Source organism: Limulus polyphemus, unplaced genomic scaffold (genome assembly GCF_000517525.1).
Source record: "Limulus polyphemus unplaced genomic scaffold, Limulus_polyphemus-2.1.2 Scaffold710, whole genome shotgun sequence".
NCBI classification, from domain to species: Eukaryota; Metazoa; Arthropoda; class Merostomata; order Xiphosura; family Limulidae; genus Limulus; species Limulus polyphemus.
Genome location: NW_013666320.1, coordinates 279742 through 299120, shown reverse-complemented (window position 1 = coordinate 299120; position 19379 = coordinate 279742). Strand labels below are relative to the sequence as shown.

General features: G+C 34.8%; 1 protein-coding gene across 1 annotated transcript in view; it reads left to right on the top strand.

Annotated features, from left to right (window-relative positions):
- LOC106460107 (corticotropin-releasing factor receptor 1-like) overlaps positions 1 to 19379 on the top strand; it is a 110238-nt gene that overhangs the window by 66163 nt on the left and 24696 nt on the right. Inside the window, exon 4 of the mRNA XM_013919790.2 lies at positions 11453 to 11559. Coding sequence (XP_013775244.2) covers positions 11453 to 11559 — 107 coding nt within the window. The remainder of the gene's footprint in view (positions 1 to 11452; positions 11560 to 19379) is intronic.

Sequence of the window (19379 nt, the reverse complement as noted above, 5' to 3'; positions counted from 1 at the left end):
GGCTTGTGTGATTAAATACGTTGAAGAAATATAACGTTCAAGTACATATGATATACCTTGAAGCCAATGGTAATTTGCTTCTTCAGTTTTTAAAGTAATAGAGCAGAGAGCTACTTCTAATATTTCAATAAACTAGACGCACTGGCTGTACTCATTTTACTAAAGTTAGATACGACGTCAGTATTAAAGAGGATTGCCTGTGACTCTGAATGCGATTTCAAAAATCACTTTTTTCTTCGTCGTGATAATTTATTTGGTAAGAATGCCATTTCACATTAGTATGTGGTGGTTGGGATGAAAGGGGGGGAGGGGTTAATTCAAACTCAATTTAGGAAATAGATTAACCTGAAAGGATTCGATTTAATGAGACGGCAAATATCAATGTATTAAAATTGAAAATATTAACAGGTTACTTACGACATTATTGAGTTTAAACTTCACAACATCATTTCCTGCTTCCGATAGATCAGAATAATATCGTAGATCAGTAGTCGTTAAGTTTAACATTCATGATCTTTGTTGCTTTGACTCTAAATGAAGGTCATTTATGGAGAAGCCGGAAGTAACTGTTATTCGTTAACTCGCGGAAACACAAACGACAATATACATCGTCATTCATTACCTTAAAATCAACCAATCATTACACACACACACACACACAAACTGAATAATATTGTAGGAATTCAGCCCTAGATTACGTCATGTTGTGAATTATTCAAATTAAATTTAATCTTCTGTAGCTGTTGATTTGTTCCCAGTTTGTTCAACCCACCAATAGTACACGCTTGCAAAATTCTTTCAGCTAATTAAAATGTATATCGCTAATAACGACTTCGTATCTATAGGATTACACACACACATATATATGTATATATATAATGAAAATGCCGATTCAGTCATACAATAGAAATGTGTCCAGTAAAAAGCTGGTATTCAATCTCTTTTATTTTTCGCCCGGCACGGCCAGGTGGTTAGGGCGCTCGAATCGCAATCTGAGGGTCGCGGGTTCGAATCTCTGTCACACCAAACATGGTCGCCCTTTCAGCTGTGGGGGCGTTATAAAGTGATGGTCAATCCCACTATTCGTTGGTAAAAGAGTAGCCCAAAAGTTGGCGGTGGGTGGTGCTAACTAGCTGTCTTCCCTCTAGTCTTCCACTACTAAATTAGGGACGACTAGCGCAGATAGCCCTCGTGTATTTTTGCACGAAATTCAAAACAAACCAAACCAAACTTCAGTTTGGGAAAATATAAGGCAAATTTTATTTTTAGTAGTCTTAGAAAAATGGCCACAAGATGGCGCTTAATAATGAAAGCGCTATGCAGTGCAATATCTTCCTATTTAAAGAATATTATTAGCATTACAAAAGAGGACAAAACACCTTATGGAATTCTCGAATACAAAAAAAATCTCTTCTTCGCTATCCTTCTCAATCACACATATTATTTCCTAATCCCAGGCGTCCTATCCAAGTTTTCCGAATAGTAGTGGAAGTCTAGTAGAAGACAAGTGAAATTTATCAGCCGTTTTGAAAGAAATCAATTTCGAAGTATAAAAACGGGGTATCGTAAGGTGGGATATTCTGTGACCGAAAAAAAAAAAAGATTTCTTAAAATCGATGGTGCACGTATAAGACAGAAAATATCGTGATCTGTGATTGATCAAATGTCGAATAGTATTCCAGTAATCTTCTTCAAGTATTTTTTTTTGTTTTTTTATGATAATGACACTGAAATGTTCTAAGATGTTTCGTGGCAGAACTTATGGAACAAAATGTTTATTATGCCACTAGATAAAATTGAAATGTCAAGACATATTATCCTTTGGCCTGCTAATATATCAGCGCTAAAAATAATAGGAAAATCGAATCCGATATTCTATTGAATAGCCGTCCCTAATTTAGCCGTGAAAGATTAGAGGGAAGGCAGCTAGTCACCCACCACCCACCGTCAACTCTTGGACTACTCTTTTACCAACGAATAGTGGGATTTACCGTCAAATTACATCGCCCCCACGGATGAAAGGGCGAGCATGATTTGGTGGAACGGGAATTCGAGTCAAGCGCTGTAGCCACATGGCCATGCCGAGCCACGACGACATACTGATAAAAATATCCAAATCTTAGTGTAATATGTTAACAGACTGAGAAAAGTTCATGTTTGAAAAGAAGCTTGTCACATTACTGAGAGTTAATAAATAAACATTGGTGGTTACTACTGCGTAGATTGAGTTGCGATTTTATTTAGAGTAGACTTTTAACTATGTCACCCTCATTGATTGGATAATTGTTGATCTGTACGTCAGTATTATTGATTGGATAATTGTTAGACTGTGCGTCAGTATTATTGATTGGATAATTGTTAGACTGTACGTCGTGCCCTCCAGTGGCACAGCGGTATGTCTGCGGACTTACAACGCTAGAAAATGGGTTTCGATACCCGTGGTGGGCAGATCATAGATAGCCCATTGTGTAGCTTTGTGCTTAACTTCAAACAAACAAACTGTACGTCGCCCTCAGTGATTGAATAATTATTAACTTGTACCTCAAACTTATTGATTGAATAACTACAAAGGCCTGCGATGGTTTTATTGTCTTGAAATTTTTACATGTTCTACAGTAATCCCTGTACGCTGAATCCGAAAATGATATCCACGTACAGATTTTTCACAAAACGTCATATGTACTTTTACATAAGTGAATCATTTTCATTGAAATCGAGTCACATTTTGTTAGGCTTAAAATGTTGACAACCACTGGTTATAGATTTCTCTAGACCAATCGCGACGTGAGAGTTTTATTGATCGTTCTAGAACCCAAACATAATAATAATAAAAAAATTTCATTGTGGTAAACGAAATAATAGTTTGATCTAAGTAAGAGTTTTTTTTTTCCATCCCGATTTGTAAAAAAAATTCTTACGTGATAGAAAGAAATGAATATTATTTTTTACATTTTCGTAGCTGAATTAATGAGAAATCGTTATTAAAACCAAAACAACTTTTATGAAATTTAAATTCGCAGGCCTGTGTTATTAGCCTGTACGTCACTTTTATATTGATTGTATAATTGTTAGCTTATACGACGCCCTCATTGATTGAATAATTATTAGTTTATATGTTAAATATTATTGATTGGATAATTATTAGCCTGTACGTCACTATTGTTGATTGGATAATTGTTAGTCTGTACGCCACTATTGTTGATTGGATAATTGTTAGTCTGTACGTCGCCCTCAGTGAGTGAATAATTATTAGCTTTTACGTCAACCTCATTGATTGAATAATTTTTAGCCTCTATATCATCATCATTGATTGGATAATTGTTAGCCTGAGTTGTTTAGTTGTCTAATTTTGTTTGATTGGAAATAGGCTTACTTAATACCAAATCAGTAAATTGTCATAAATTAAAACCAAAAAGAATTATACATATGATATTATTTGATGAAAAGGTGGAACAACTTTAGACACAAAAAGAACTTTAACCCATTCCTATATATTAAAAATATACAGCACACAGAACGTATAATTCACATGCAACCTCACACCCAGACGGCTACAACCTCACACCCAGACGGCTAGTTTGGCGTATTGTCCGATATGCTTAAAGTTCCAGATATCCTCTCTTCCAGGAAAGTTCTTTCGGACTCTGGGAAAGCAATGACAGTTTGAGCCAGCGTGTCTAAGGTGATGTCAGAAAGAAAGATCGTTACTTGTGATCGGGTCTGTCGGACTTTCAGTAACAGTGTGAAACGAAACAAAAAAGGCGACATCGATCTTAGACACTAAAATCCCAGTTCTAGAGAACAACAATACCACACGACTCAACCATCTAGGATGCTGTGGTAGAGATAAACTCTACGCAGTTACATTGAAAATCATACATTTGTGTGTATACAGTATTGCAATGGACAAAAGATTCTTGACTCCTGGATCGTAGAAATGAGGCTAAATTTGTTCCTTTTTATCAAATGGACGGGAAAAAATTGACACAGGCTACGATATCACTTTTTAACGCCTTCGAAGCTTAAATATTCTCTCAGCCTTCCTTATAAGTACTGTATTTTGTTCACTAACTATCTGCTAATACTTCTCTTCACCAATTGGTTAGGTTGATTTGTATCTGTTTTCTCATTGGTCAATCTATTTTTCATCACTTACATTCTAAGCATCACTTGTCTCCTGAACAAATGGTTTTACACTATGAAATGTATTATAATCCGATCTACATTTGTTTTAGGGGGAGGGGGGTTTATGTCTACAACCCCTTAAACAGGACCTTTTACATCACAGTGGTTAACGACCTAACGAAACGTCTTGAACTTTGACTTCCCTGTTAAAAACCAACAAAAAATAAAATAAAAAATCTTAGAAACGATTATTATTCAATAAACTTTAATGAGGTATTTCTCTTCTACACCTCTAAGTTCCACATTACTGAATTCAGAGGCCGAAAACGCTGACAGTTTAGTAATGGCGCTTATCAGGTATTCTGAAGGTAAATATCTCTCACTGAACAAATTTAGTAAAGACGGCGTCATTATCACGCACTTGCAACCATTATAACGACATCGAAAAATAGAAAAATTATTATTCGTATACCGAGAGAGGAGGGCCTCTTCTGTGACTGATTAGAGCAGTGCACAGCTGCTGTTAATAACGAGTCTAGAAGTTGCAGATGTTCTTCTAAAAATCTTGTTATAGGAAGTTAATAACACCAACTTGGTCAGTGCCGAGAGTTCACAGATTAAAGTACATATTTTATTTCTTAATTAGAGAACATTAATAACCTTTAACGTGTAGATTCTTGACAGAAGGTGTAAAATCGAAACCTCGGTGACTTGGACATTTTATGGAGAAAAGATTTATAACTATCATATATCTTTAGGACTTGGTTTGTTTTAAAGGCTACACAATGAGCTATCTGTTTTCTGCCCATCGCGTCTGTGATCTGGCTGTTTAGCCCATGTGTCGCATACAGTACCGCTCAGTTTGAAAATATCAGATTCCAAAATTATTCTAGTACATATATTTTGTAAATTAATTTTATTTTTTATTAAGCACAAAGCTACAAAGTGGACTGTCTGGGCTGTGCCCACCACCGGTATCGAAACCCGGATTCTAGCGTTGTAAGTCCGCAGACATACCGCTGTGCCACTAGGGGGCATGTTGTTTGTTTGTAATTAAGCAGAAAGCTACACAATGGGCTATCTGTGCTCTGCCCACCACGGGTATCGAAACCCGGATTCTAGCGTTGTAAGTCCGCAGACATACCGCTGTGCCACTGGGGGGGGGGGGGTATGTTATTAAGAACAAAGCTACAAAGTGGACTGTCTGTGCTGTGTCCACCACCGGTATCGAAATCCGATTTTTTGATTCATAAGCCCTTAGACTTCCTGCTGAGCCACTGTGGGTGAGGGTGGGTCAGCTATTGGAAAATATGTTTCAGTGTTCTCTTATTCGATTAAATGCGAGTTGAAGTGGGATAAAAAATGTCTTATCGGTACTGACTTTTTTTTTTACCTGATTAACAAAAAAACGCTTAATTTTAATAATACTGGTAACAGTAACTTTGAATATTGCTTCAGAATTATTGAATAAACTTTGGTGAATTTATGAAAGCCCTCTAGTGGCTCAGCGGTAGTCTAGAGGCTTATAACGTTAAAAACGGGTTTTCGGTACCCGTGCTGGGCGCAGTAGAAATAGCCCAACGGGTAGCAGTATGCTTAATAACAAACACAGAAGTAGTTTAAATTTTTCTATTCATTTCGGAGCTGTGAGTGGCTAACTAATTCATTTTCCGTGACTGTGAATTCGAGGACTCGTGGTTCTCAATTCATAGCCGGTAAAAAACGAACTAAAAAAGACGCGTAAAAAGGTAGCCCTTGTCTAACTCTGCGCGAAAATTCTAAAAAACAACAACAACAAACAAGGCATGTATTTCGTTACTTCATTTAACAGAGATACAGAGCTGAATTATAAATACACATCTTTATTTAACTTGCTCGCCTCTATACCTTTACTTAAACTATTTTATATACAAAATGTAGCTTAGCAAACAAACGCGATTAAGTACTTAGCCTCCGGTTTGCTCGACTGTGAGAAGTTAAACCTAGAGCAGTGGGTTGTTTGGTAGTTAGCGAGCATGACTATCAGAACAAGGTTCGTGTCCCGTTGCCGTACTTTGGGTTCGTTCATTTGTTTGTTTCGAATTTCGCGCAAAGCTACACGAGAGCTATCTGCGCTAGCCGTCCCTAATTTAGCAGCGTAAGACTAGAGGGAAGGCAGCTAGTCATCATCATCACCCACTGCCAACTCTTGAGCTACTCTTTTACCAATGAATAGTAGGATTGACCGTCACCTTATAATGTATTTTGTAGTATTACTAACACGTGACCAACACGATAACAATAAGTATTACTAACACGTGACTAACACGATAACAATAAGTATTATTAACACGTGACCAACATGATAACAATAATAATACAAATAACCTACCTAACCACCTATAACTACTAAAGTTTTGTCACCAAAACAATAAGTCAACTTCCGTTTTACTACTTGCATCAACTCACTTCTGTCACCAAAACAATAACTCCACTTCCGTTTTACTACTTGCATCAACTTCTTCTTTCACCGAAACAATACGTCCACTTCCGTTTTACTACTTGCATCAACTCACTTCTGTCACCAAAACAATACGTCCACTTCCATTTTACTACTTGCATCAACTTACTTCTGTCACCGAAACAATACGTCCACTTCCGTTTTACTACTTGCATCAACTCACTTCACCGAAACAATACATCCACTTCCGTTTTACTACTTGCATAAATCTCACGTCACCGAAACAATAAGTCCACTTCAGTTTTGTTACTTACATCAACTTCCTTCACCGAAACAATACGTCCACTTCCGTTTTACTACTTGCATCAACTCACTTCTGTCACCAAAACAATAAGTCCACTTCAGTTTTGTTACTTACATCAACTTCTGTCACCGAAACAATAAGTCCACTTCAGTTTTACTACTTGCAACAACTTCTGTCACCAAAACGTTACGTCCACATCCATTTTACTACTTGCATCAACTCACTTCCGTCACCAAAACAATAAGTCCACTTCAGTTTTGTTGCTTACATCAACTTCTGTCACCGAAACAATACGTCCACTTCCGTTTTACTACTTGCATCAACTCACTTCTGTCACCGAAACACTATACCTTCTTCCGTTTTACTACTTGCATCAACTCACTTATGTCACAATATTAAAATCATACTCACTTCTGTTTTGTCAGGATTAGTCACGTTACAGAACAAATATTTTCAAACTTCCTTCATCCCTACTTTATCTTTATTAATTCCATTTAAAAAAAAAACGTTCGTGTCACTGTGTCTATCAAGTTGTGATCGAATATAAAATAGATGCAGCAATAAGTCATTTTGTTTTTAAATACGATAAACTTAAACGTCACGAAACATTCATATCGATAGATTAGTCTGCTCTCTTTCACCATACATGGGGTATCCAGCCATCTGTAAGTTTCTTTATTAGTTACTGTCCCTCTGTCTTCCATGTAGTATAACATCTGAAACTAGTCGTTCCTCCTACTGTTTATTTGTTTGTAGTTAAGCACAAAGCTACACAATGGGCTGTCTGTGCTGTGCTCACCACCAGTATCGAAACCGCAGACTTATAGCTGTGCCACCGGAGGCTCCTCCTACTGACATATGTTCTTCTACAAACTGTTTAACTGATAATTTCAAGCATTTCACAATTTACCAAATTGCTAATTAGTTTCAGTTAATTAAACATTAACCATGAGTGATTGAGGGGAAGAATGGTGATCGAAATTTGAACAATTCGTGTTTTCGGGGAGGTGATAACGCTCATGTCTGAACTATAAATATATATTAATCGTTCACTAAAAGTATTTAAGACTTATATAAAGCAGTGAATTTTTAATATTAAAAAAAAAATATTCATTTCCAACACGAATCTAAAAGTGAATAAATAAGTAGTTTAATTTTGGTAATTTTGTGAACTTCATTTTTGGATATAAACTCTGTCCTACATGTCATACAGCATAACATACACGTTAGAGAGTTAAATCCTACTGACATATTAAATCCCAATCATGGTTTAAAAGAATGTATTGAAGAATTTAATAAGATCAGAAAGCAATCAACCATAAAACTAATTAAACTGCCAGTAGAAAGTTGAGAATAGTTTTCTGAATTTTTGAAATACTTTTGTTATCTCATAACACGATCTATTGTTTTATTTCCCACATACCTTTACCATTTAAAGAAGTCTATAATTAAAAACAGGCTAGTGATGAAACGTAAAGGATAAGCACTAAAATCTATTACAACATAACATGAGCTCATTTCAAGGTCTGTTACTCAAGTTTTCTCGATAACAGCTAAACGGATTTGGAGGAAAGTTGATATAAATTTGAACTATGATCCAACTGAGAAGTGATTAAATTTTGGAGCGTCAAAGTCAAAGGTCAAGGTTACAGCGAGGTTACGAAAATCCAAAAAATCCCTATCTGTTAACATGGGTCAGTTTTTTACACTATTTTTGCTCTACAACTCAGTGAAAAATTATCGGATTTTTAATGAATCTTGGTGGACATGTGTAGAATATTATTCTTCATTGTCCTGCCAAAATTAGTCCGTGTCCGTTGATAAAAACGGACATACGGACACATTTTTGTATTTTTGAGAGCCGAATATGATCAACAGTGCGTGGCGGTGCTCGACTGAGTGACAATCCCACCAAATTGTTAATTTTTCTCCTCCAGTCGAGATAACTCTGCAGCTACTTTGTCACTAATGTTAGTTTAAATCTAAATCCACTCTATGTGTTTCCGGGCAGTGCACGATGTTATTGCTTAGTCGTAATAACTAGTAGTAATTAAATAAAACGTAATTCTAGTGTAAACAATGTTATCATTATCCCTTAAAGCTAGATTTCTTACAGAAATCTGTTGTTCTATTAAAAAGCCTTATGTACAGGGTGAAACAGGAATTACCAGCCAATAATAGATGAACATTAGATGAGTGTAACATATAGAATACTCAATGCTTTGTACACTTTACAGTCGGTGTCTTTAGGGACCCAACCCCTATATTATGTATGAAATGAAGGAATAACAAAATCAATACACATAATATTGAATTTTACTACACACACATTCGTAGAATATACTAACTTTCAGACAGGGGAAACAATGTCACAAAACAAGTAATAAAAACATTTTGTAAATGTAAAGTGATGTAAGAATGGCAGTGCCAAAAAGAATGCAAACAAGAATATAGGGATGATACAGCTATACATAATCATACCTACATGACTTTCAATATTATAATTTAATGTTACACTGTAAAATGTATACTTGGGTTTAATATTACTGCAATTGGAACTTATATATTCCTGACTGTTGGTATGCAATTTGTTTATAATAATATCATGGTTATGTCAGGGTAGGCATCATTGTGGTGCAACTAAGAACCTAGGACTTACGTACAAGGATAACGAAGTTGAGTCAAACATATCTTGATTATTACAGACTCTCGCTGCCAGGTCGGTCGAATTGACTGACCTCGTAACCATTTTGCACTCGTGTATTTTAAGTGTAACATCAAATTTTAACATTGAAAGTTATGTAGGGATGATCTATGTATAGCTGTACCATCCCTATATTCTTGTTTGCATTCTTTTTGACACTGCCATCCCTACATCATTTTAGGTTTGCAAGATGTTTTTATTACTTTTATCTTTGTAACACAAGTTTGGGTTTAGTAAGACTAAACTGTGCCATAAGCTATGTAACACAAGTTTATGTTTAGTACGGCTGTGCATTTAACGATAGTTTACTGACATGAAAATGTAAATGGTGAACAAACAGTTACATTACGTCATTTAATTGCTCTAACTAGTTTATTTTATTTCTTATTTCCTGGCTTACTACTTTTAATTATCTTATAGTTGAAATCTTTGTTCCTTGTTGTACCAGCTTATGTGACTAAGATGCAAATCTTCAAATCAAAAATTACAAGTACCATGATAATACTAGGAAAAGTAATCTGTACAAACCAGACTATAAACTTAAATTTTTTTATCAACATAATGCTGAAATATGAAAGCTATTCACACTCGCTAACAATTAAATTTGACTTACAAATTTTCTTGCAAAATGTTTAAAAATAATTTCAACGACACCAAAATTACTTAATGGCGAATTGCTCTTTGATAACAACTAAATGAAGATAGTCTAACAATGTTTTTGATGTGTATACGTTTTTGTTTGGTACAAGTTTGGTCAATGTAACCATAGAATTAACCTTCATTTTCAAACTCAATCAAATGTCCAGCAAAAAAAAAAAAAAAATTGACTAGGGTAGAGTGATAATTATACGCAATTTAAAAGTGTACATAACACACTTTTCATCTTATTTCAAACGACCCATTATATATGATAGTTGTTTTAATAGAAAGTGCTTCTTCGAGTACCTTGTTAATGAGGCCGTGTCTTCTGGAGCATATCTAGTACCATTACTTGAAAGTTATGACAAAGAGATTGGAGTTCTTATTTTGTGAAAGATCACTCACCTTGGTAATGCCAATAATCTGGTCATGCTGACCGGTTATGATGCCGGAAGGAACCATTAAGTTGTCAGTAAATGCCCTTTAGAGGTCGTGGTTCCGAAGAGCGCCATTAAAGTTCTAGATTTTTTTGTTTTTGTTTCAGTGGAACTTTAGATAGAACAGACACAGTAGGTTTGAGCACTTTAATGGACTTCAGTTGTCTTTTAAAGAAAATTAGAGAACGTTTCGGCTTCTATACAGAAGAAAATGAGAGAACGTTTCGGCTTCTATACAGAAGAAGGCCTCAATATAGAAGCCGAAACATCGTCTCCTTTTCTTTCAACAGGCACTTGCAGTCAATTGGAGTCCTCAAACCTACAATAGTGTTTTGTTTACACCAATGTTCACGTTTACAGATCAAACAGCTTCAGTCATTGTGAACTCTCTCACTTCACAAAAACAATTGCCACCACTACCTCGTTAAACAAGATACTAATTAAATTTAAACACATTAAAAAATTGGCAAGAAAATTTCCAAAAGTTAAGAATGTGAAAGGTATGTGCTTTTCTTACCTTTTCTTTGTCTTTTGCGTAAATTATATTAGTCATGATATTGTTTTGTCAAGATCTGAGTTCGTCTCTTTCTTTCTGATGTATGCCTTTATAAATACAATGGAAGACATATTTCTCATGATTCATCCCAAGACTGGTCGACTGTAATATGGATTTTAGAGAATTTATGTCCAAAGATACTGGAGGTAAGAAGAAGAAGATGTGTTTAATTTTGAAATTCGTTGCTTCTTAACATCATATAGGTAGGAAGATGACTGATGTTTGTATTATTCTCCTTTTAACACAGAATGAACTCCCTTCAATCCCTCTGGTGGTGAGCTACATTTTACTTATTGGGTCCCTCCTTTCTCTCTTTTTCCTGTGCATAACCTTTTTCATCTTTTGCTATTTCAAGTAAGTTTAGCTCTTTTTTTATCTTTCAAATAAATATGATGAAATTTTTACTTTGGAGTTACTTTTCGTCCTAAGAATGACTAGACTAATTACCTCTCATCAATTACATTTTTCGTTGGAATCTCAAATACGTATTTATTCTTTTATAGCAAAAAGTATTTCTATGGACATTAGAAGCTTAAAAGTTCCAAGATCAGCAAGAGCTCATTAGGGCTAAACAAACTTAATGAAATAACTTGCGTGTTTTATCCTCAATGTATTAGGATATTACCATATCTTAACTTTAGCAGCACTTTATTAATTGCTAAATTGCGCCCTAACTGGGTTGAATTATCTCTTCTTCGAAACGGTTTACTATAAAAAAAATTCTTTTATGACTTTATTCACTTTCCAGGGTAAAAAAAAATCCAAAGCTGAAGAATCATTTTGTATTTGAATAGTACCTAATACCTAACCAAGTTTTTGGAAGTCTTCACTTTTTATTATTATCTTAAAAACTCATCGAGAAGTGGAAATTGCAATCTTGCCATTTCTTAGTTTCTCTTTAAATTATCTAGGGGGGATCATTATTAACTTGTACTGAAAGGAGTTGAAAAGAGTCATTAATCTATTAAGAATATACGAATAAGAAATTCGAACAGTTTCACATTCTGGTTACTTTAAACCACAGCAAATAACATTAACATATGTCTTTCAATCTCAATGGGCGTGTGTTACAACGTTGATAAATAAAACAATTTAAATGTAATTTCAAGAAGTGAAAATTCAACAATCCCGTATTATCATTATTTTATGCATAGGATCAAAACTCGACTGTCATTTTCAACAGGAGCTCATTGTTCAAATCTATAGTTTCGTATTTCGTTTTTATCAACTGAGATATCTTGTTGTCAACTTTAGAAATATTACCATTTCACCACCAGAAAAATATCTCGTTTATATTCTAATTATTTGTTATTTTTTAACTGTCTCTCCATAAGCCAGTGACATAAAACTTGCATCAAGAATAGTGTTGTTGATCAAACTGTACCAACTGGCATAAAATGTTACCAGTTGGTACAGTGTGATCAACAACACTATTCTTGATGTAACATTTTATACCAGTTGGTACAGTTTGATCAACAACACTATTCTTGATGTAACATTTTATGCCAGTTGGTACAGTTTGATCAACAACACTATTCTTGATGCATAAAATGTTACATCAAGAATAGTGTTGTTGATCAAACTCTACCTATTGACATAAAATGTTACATCAAGAATAGTGTTGTTGACCAAACTCTACCTATTGACATAAAATGTTACATCAAGAATAGTGTTGTTGATCAAACTCTACCTATTGACATAAAATGTTACATCAAGAATACTGTTATTGATCAAATTGATTTTGTCAGTATAATGTAGCAATAGATAAGGAGACATATATTTACATTACACTCTAGATAAGCAAACCACGAGTAAGTAATGAATACTAATGATCAATCGTCTTAAATATTTTTATAACATAAGTCAAACGCATGTTAGCTGATTTCATCTTATTCGTTGTTGAATAAGGGGATCATTTTTACACTTGTATCATACATGAGACTTAAAATGAATAATTTTCTCTTTCGTGTGTAATAAGGTACTGTTGAAAATAGGAAAGAAACGTGATATTTATAGGATTTATTTTAGGTATAAGATTTTGGATTTTAAAAGGAAAGTTCAACTCGATTAGGCTTAAACTCGTTGATGTAATTAATATTTACTGAGTATAACTGTGGTTGCTAACGCAACGTAACATTCCTGTGTTCTCATTTGTTTGTTGACCTATAACTGTATTTACCATGAAGTAAGTGATTCGTCCAATTTCTAAAGTACAATAATAATAATAAGATAACAAGTGCTGCTGAACATAAAAGAACTAGCGATAATTTCAACTGAGGTTAGAAAAGAAAGATGTGAACTAAACAAATAATTTATATATTATCTGGATGTTTAATTTTTTGTTTTGTTAGGAATTAAACAAATAATCTACATATTTCATTTGTTTTTTTATGAATTAAACAAATATTCTACAAATTATCTAGATTTTTTTTTTTGTTTTTTAGGAATTAAACAAATATTCTACAAATTATCTGGATATTTTATTTGTTTTTTTTGTTCTTTTAGGAATTAAACAAATATTCTACAAATTATCAAGATATTTCATTTGTTTTTTGGAATTAAACAAATCTACAAATTATCTGGGTATTTCATGTGTAGATTATTTGTTTAATTCTTAAAAGAAACTAAAAAAAAAGCAAATGAAATATCCAGATAATTTGTAGATTATTTGTTTAATTCCTAAAAAATAAAAAGATATTATTTGTTATTTCATTTTTTTAGGAATTAAACAAATAATCTACAAATTATCTATATATTTCATTTGTTTTTTTTTAGTTTTTTTTATGAATTAAACAAATTATCTGGATATTTCATTTGTTTTTGTTTTTGGAAATTAAACAAATAATTTACATATTGTCTAGATATTTCATTGGTTTTTTGGAAATTGAATAAATGATTTACATATTAGCTGGCTATTTCATTTGTTTTTGTGTTAAGTACAAAGCTTCAAAATGAGCAATCTACGTTGTGCCCACCACAGGTATCAATCCCAGAACGTTAGCGTTATTTGCTCGCAAGCTTACTGCTGAATCATCAGGAGACATCTGAAAAATTCATCGGCAAAAAACATAGATGTGTTAGAAGTTATAAAACAATAACCCTGAGAGACTAAATTACCTTATTTAAAGGAATTTTACTACACTTATATTTCAATACTTTCTTATCCAGTGTCGTTTATGTAAGTAAAGAAGGAAAGACGACGTATTCTTATCCAGTGTCGTTTAGGTAAGTAAAGAAGGAAAGACGACGTATTCTTATCCAGTGTCGTTTAGGTAAGTAAAGAAGGAAAGACGACGTATTCTTATCCAGTGTCGTTTAGGTAAGTAAAGAAGGAAAGACGACGTATTCTTATCCAGTGTCGTTTAGGTAAGTAAAGAAGGAAAGACGACGTATTCTTATCCAGTGTCGTTTAGGTAAATAAACTTTTTTTAGCAGTATTGTGGTACAAATTTTAGGCCGTTCAGTCTGCAGCCCAGCACAAAACACCACTACTATGCCACGTCCTGCCCAGGGCCGGCATGGCCAGGTGGTTAGGGCGCTCGAATCGCAATCTGAGGTCGCAGGTTCGAATTCCCGTCCCACCAAACATGCTCGCCCTTTCAGCCGTGGGGTCGTTATAATGTGACGGTCAATCCCACTATTCACTGGTAAAATAGTAGCCCAAGAGTTGGCGGTTGGCGGTGATAAATAGCTGCTTTCCCTTTAGTCTTTCACTGCTAAATTAGGGACGGCTAGCGCAGATAGCCTTTGTGTAGCTTTGCGCGAAATTGAAATCCAACCAACCTACTACGTATTGCCCGGCAGGGTTGGTAATTGAGTAAGGCTTATACGTGCAGAAACAACTAATATTTTCAGAAAAAGGTAGTACGAAATATTACTCCACAAACAAAAAGAATTTTTAAGTTATGAACGATGCAACGTCTCGGTTTACAGAGAAAATAACTTATTTACCTTAACTTTACAACTGCTTCATTTTGTAAACTTTTAATTCAGGAACAATAAGGTACGCCAAAAGCGTTTTTAAAACCGAAATCGGTATTTCTCAGTTCTCATTGTATCGTAAATACTAGACTATGAATCATTCAGATAAACAGAATCTAAAAATTCAAACAGACAGGATGTTAACCTATCCCTTTTCCTGTTCAAATCGTATTTTATTAATAATTAAAACAACCATGTATTCTTCCAATCCTGGATATCAACAGCCCTCATTTAGACTTGAAAATAATGGTTCTAGACTACCTAAATCAGTACAAATTGATGCAAAGTGAATACATTGTGTATCCATACAAACACCCAAGAACTGGAAAATCACTGAAAAAGATATAAGTATAAAATAAAAAGTACAAATGTTTTTAGCAGTATAGTAAGAAATAGAATGAGAGAGCACGTTTCAATATTGATTAAAAAAATGAAGTCAAATCATAACAGAAAACATCCTAGCTTATATAGAACTGAGTTTCATACTATGTAAGATTTATTGCCCAGTTGATAGTTGTTGGCAATGTTTACTGGTAAAAGTTTTCAGAGATATTTCTTAAAGGAACAGTCTTATCGATTAAATGAAACAGTGTACAGAGATATTTTGAATACTGTTTTATTTAATCAACAGGACTGTTCCTTTAATGTTCCTTTAAGAAATATTTTTGAATACTGTTTTATTTAATCGACAGGACTGTTCCTTTAAGAAATATTTCTGAATACTGTTTTATTTAATCAACAGGACTGTTCCTTTAAGAAATATTTTTGAATACTGTTTTATTTAATCAACAGGACTGTTCTTTTAAGAAATATCTCTAATACTGTTTTATTTAATCAACAGGACTGTTCCTTTAAGAAATATTTGTCCTGTTGATTAAATAAAACAGTATTCAGAAATATTTCTTAAAGGAACAGTCCTGTTGATTAAATAAAACAGTATTCAATTTGCAAATCATGAGCATTAAGTAAGGTGTGGTATATTTTTTTTTAACAAATAAGCTTCTAGAAACGTGTTCCTCACGTTAGTTTGTAAAATGTGGTTAGCTTCTAATTAGCACCAATTGTTCGATATTGTGATATAAACACATTTAAATGTGTACAATATCTACCAGTTCTAGATTCCTCTGTCGCCACAGAGCTACCACGAGCTAATGGATTTTGTGCAAACACGTTATCCGTTGCGTGACGTTCTTTTCTTATGCAAGACATTAAATCTATTCTCAACAGGTGATAAGGACGAAATAGTCGTGAAAGATGACACGTCTAGCGGTACACATGATGATTAAAAGTACATCATCAGGACTTGTGATCTTTGATGGGAAACAAAAACTGTCTAAAATACGTTTTAAAACTTAACTCCTTCCCCAACAACTTCATGAGTTCTACCATCAATAAAACCGTTCAACAACTAGTTCTATCCAGTTCACTGAACTATGGTCACAGAGCTATAAGAATTGATCTCTCTGTCACATACAGGCTCACACTCCCGAATCTTGAAAAAGAAATTGAATGCCATAATCAACAGGGTCTATGTACAAGTTCACCTTCGATGTGTTTTTAGACCTCTACTACAATTCAGAATTTTTTTTTCAAGTTTAAAAATCGAATGCAGTTTTTTCAACTGTCACGTGTCATTTATGAATTCTGCTGTGGTGGGGGGGGGGGTGCTTCCGTCGCCTGTACTGTCAGAAGACTAGGAGCTTGTGTTCGGGGATAGTTCAAACATTGTTCGGCTGCACTAAGTGAATGTGATATGGTTACCCCTCCCCACTCTCAACCCCATGTGTTCAAAGTAATTCGGTAGAGCCAGAAGGTGAGACCATGTTACCGGTGAAGGAGACTTTTTTAACTCTTCCAAACAAGCCGAAATTAAACGATCAGCACAGCGCTATTTATTGTTTACTCGCAATGTAGGTAATCGAAGTTTATTTAAACTTTCACGCTCAAATGTGTAATTTAAAAACGGTCTTTATGTACCTCACATCCCAGTGGCACAGCGGTATGTCTGCGGACTTACAACGCTAGAATCAGGGTTTCGATACCCGTGGTGGGCAGAGCACAGATAGCCCATTGTGTAGCTTTGTGCTTAATTACAAACAAACACACAAACCCTGTAAGACATTACTGGAAAATTAAGTAAACTGTCAGTTATCGTGTGCCTCTAATGCTTTAAGTGTTCATCCCTTGAAGATTTCAACTCGTAGCCCAGCCATCATGCTCCTCAAAGGAACTCGGTGATTACAAGTATATAGGTACCTAGCAGTATTCCAAAACGCCGTGAATATGAAAGAGGAATAGGTAGAAGTTGCAGGAAGTGTAATACGTAAAGTAAACGCAATGCTTGATCACGCATGCGTACAACAATGTCAGAATGGATAAAATAAAGTTCAGTTGCTATATAGCCGTTACAAATAGTTACTTCCTAGGTTATTTGTAAAACAATTCGGGAAGTGAGTTACAGTGATCTAACTGGGCTAAAATAAAGTTCAGTTGCTGTATAGCCGTGACAAATAGTTACTTCTTAGGTTATTTGTAAAACAATTCGGGAAGTGAGTTACAGGGATCTAACTTGGCTAAAATAAAGTTCAGTTGCTGTATAGCCGTGACAAATAGTTACTTCTTAGGTTATTTGTAAAACAATTCGGGAAGTGAGTTACAGTGATCTAACTGGGCTAGATGTGAATAGGTACCAGTTCTCAATATATTCTTTATGAATGTGGCTACTATGGAAGGTGTGTAATACGCAACTCCAAATTATTCCAAGAATGTTCGACATCAGTTTATTTGGTGTAAAGATCTTCAGCATTTGAAACTTAACGATTCGTCGTAAGTTTTGGGGTGTGATGAGAGCCTCGCCTTTCACTTTTAAAATGGTGGTCCAATATTAATCTGAAGGTAGGCATTTGGCTGTGCCTATGATACGAAACTATAGAGAACTGTGACACAGGTGTTATATGTGACTGTGTTATGCAGATGTAAGTAGCTGTGACACAGGTGTTATGTGTGACTGTGTTGTGAAGATGTAAGTAGCTGTGACACAGGTGTTATATGTGACTGTGTTGTGAAGATGTAAGTAGCTGTGACACAGGTTTTATATGTGACTGTGTTGTGAAGATGTAAGTAGCTGTGACACAGGTGTTATATGTGACTGTGTTGTGAAGATGTAAGTAGCTGTGACACGGGTGTTATATGTGACTGTGTTGTGCAGATGTAAGTAGCTGTGACACAGGTGTTTTGTATGACTGTGTTGTGAAGATGTAAGTAGCTGTGACACGGGTGTTATGTGTGACTGTGTTGTGAAGGTGTAAGTAGCTGTGACACGGGTGTTATGTGTGACTGTGTTGTGAAGATGTAAGTAGCTGTGACACAGGTGTTATATATGACTGTGTTGTGAAGATGTAAATAGCTGTAACACAGGTGTTTTTGTGACTGTGTTGTAAAGATGTAAGTAGCTGTGACACAGGTGTTAGGATGCATGACTGTTGTGAAGATGTAGAGAGCTGTAAAACAAGTAATTAGGATGTGTGCCTATGATGTGAAGCTATAAAGAGCTGTGATGCAGGTGTTATGGTGTGTGAGTGTGTTGTGAAGATGTAGAGAACTGTGACACAGTTGTTATGGTGTGTGTCTATGATGTGACGTAGATGTTATAACGTCTGATTAGGTTGTACAGCCGTAGAGGACTGTAATAGAGGTTTTATGATATGTGACTATGTTATGAAGATATATTGAACTGTGCCACAAGTGTTATAATATAGTTAACTGTTTGCACATCTGCATACCCATAGACATTAAGAGATCTCGAATGAATACTTTCCATTAAACATTTTGTGGGCTAAACCTGGCCTAGTACTTAGCATCCTCGGATTGTGGATCCAAAAATTCATGGTTCAAGTTCATCACTTTATGACCGTGAATGACCTATTAAAGCGAAGAAGAATGGCAGGTTCCACTAATCTATCATACAATACTTTGAAATAGGCGCTGTTATTTATCTGTGTTCCTTATAGCGTATCAGTTCAAAATTAAGTACAGCTATGTGACCTTAGTGTATCAATTCAAAATTGAGGACAGCAATGTGACCTTAGTGTATCAATTCAAAATTGAGGACAGCAATGTGACCTTTGTGTATCAATTCAAAATTGAGGACAGCAATGTGACCTTTGTGTATCAGTTCAAAATTAAGTACAGCT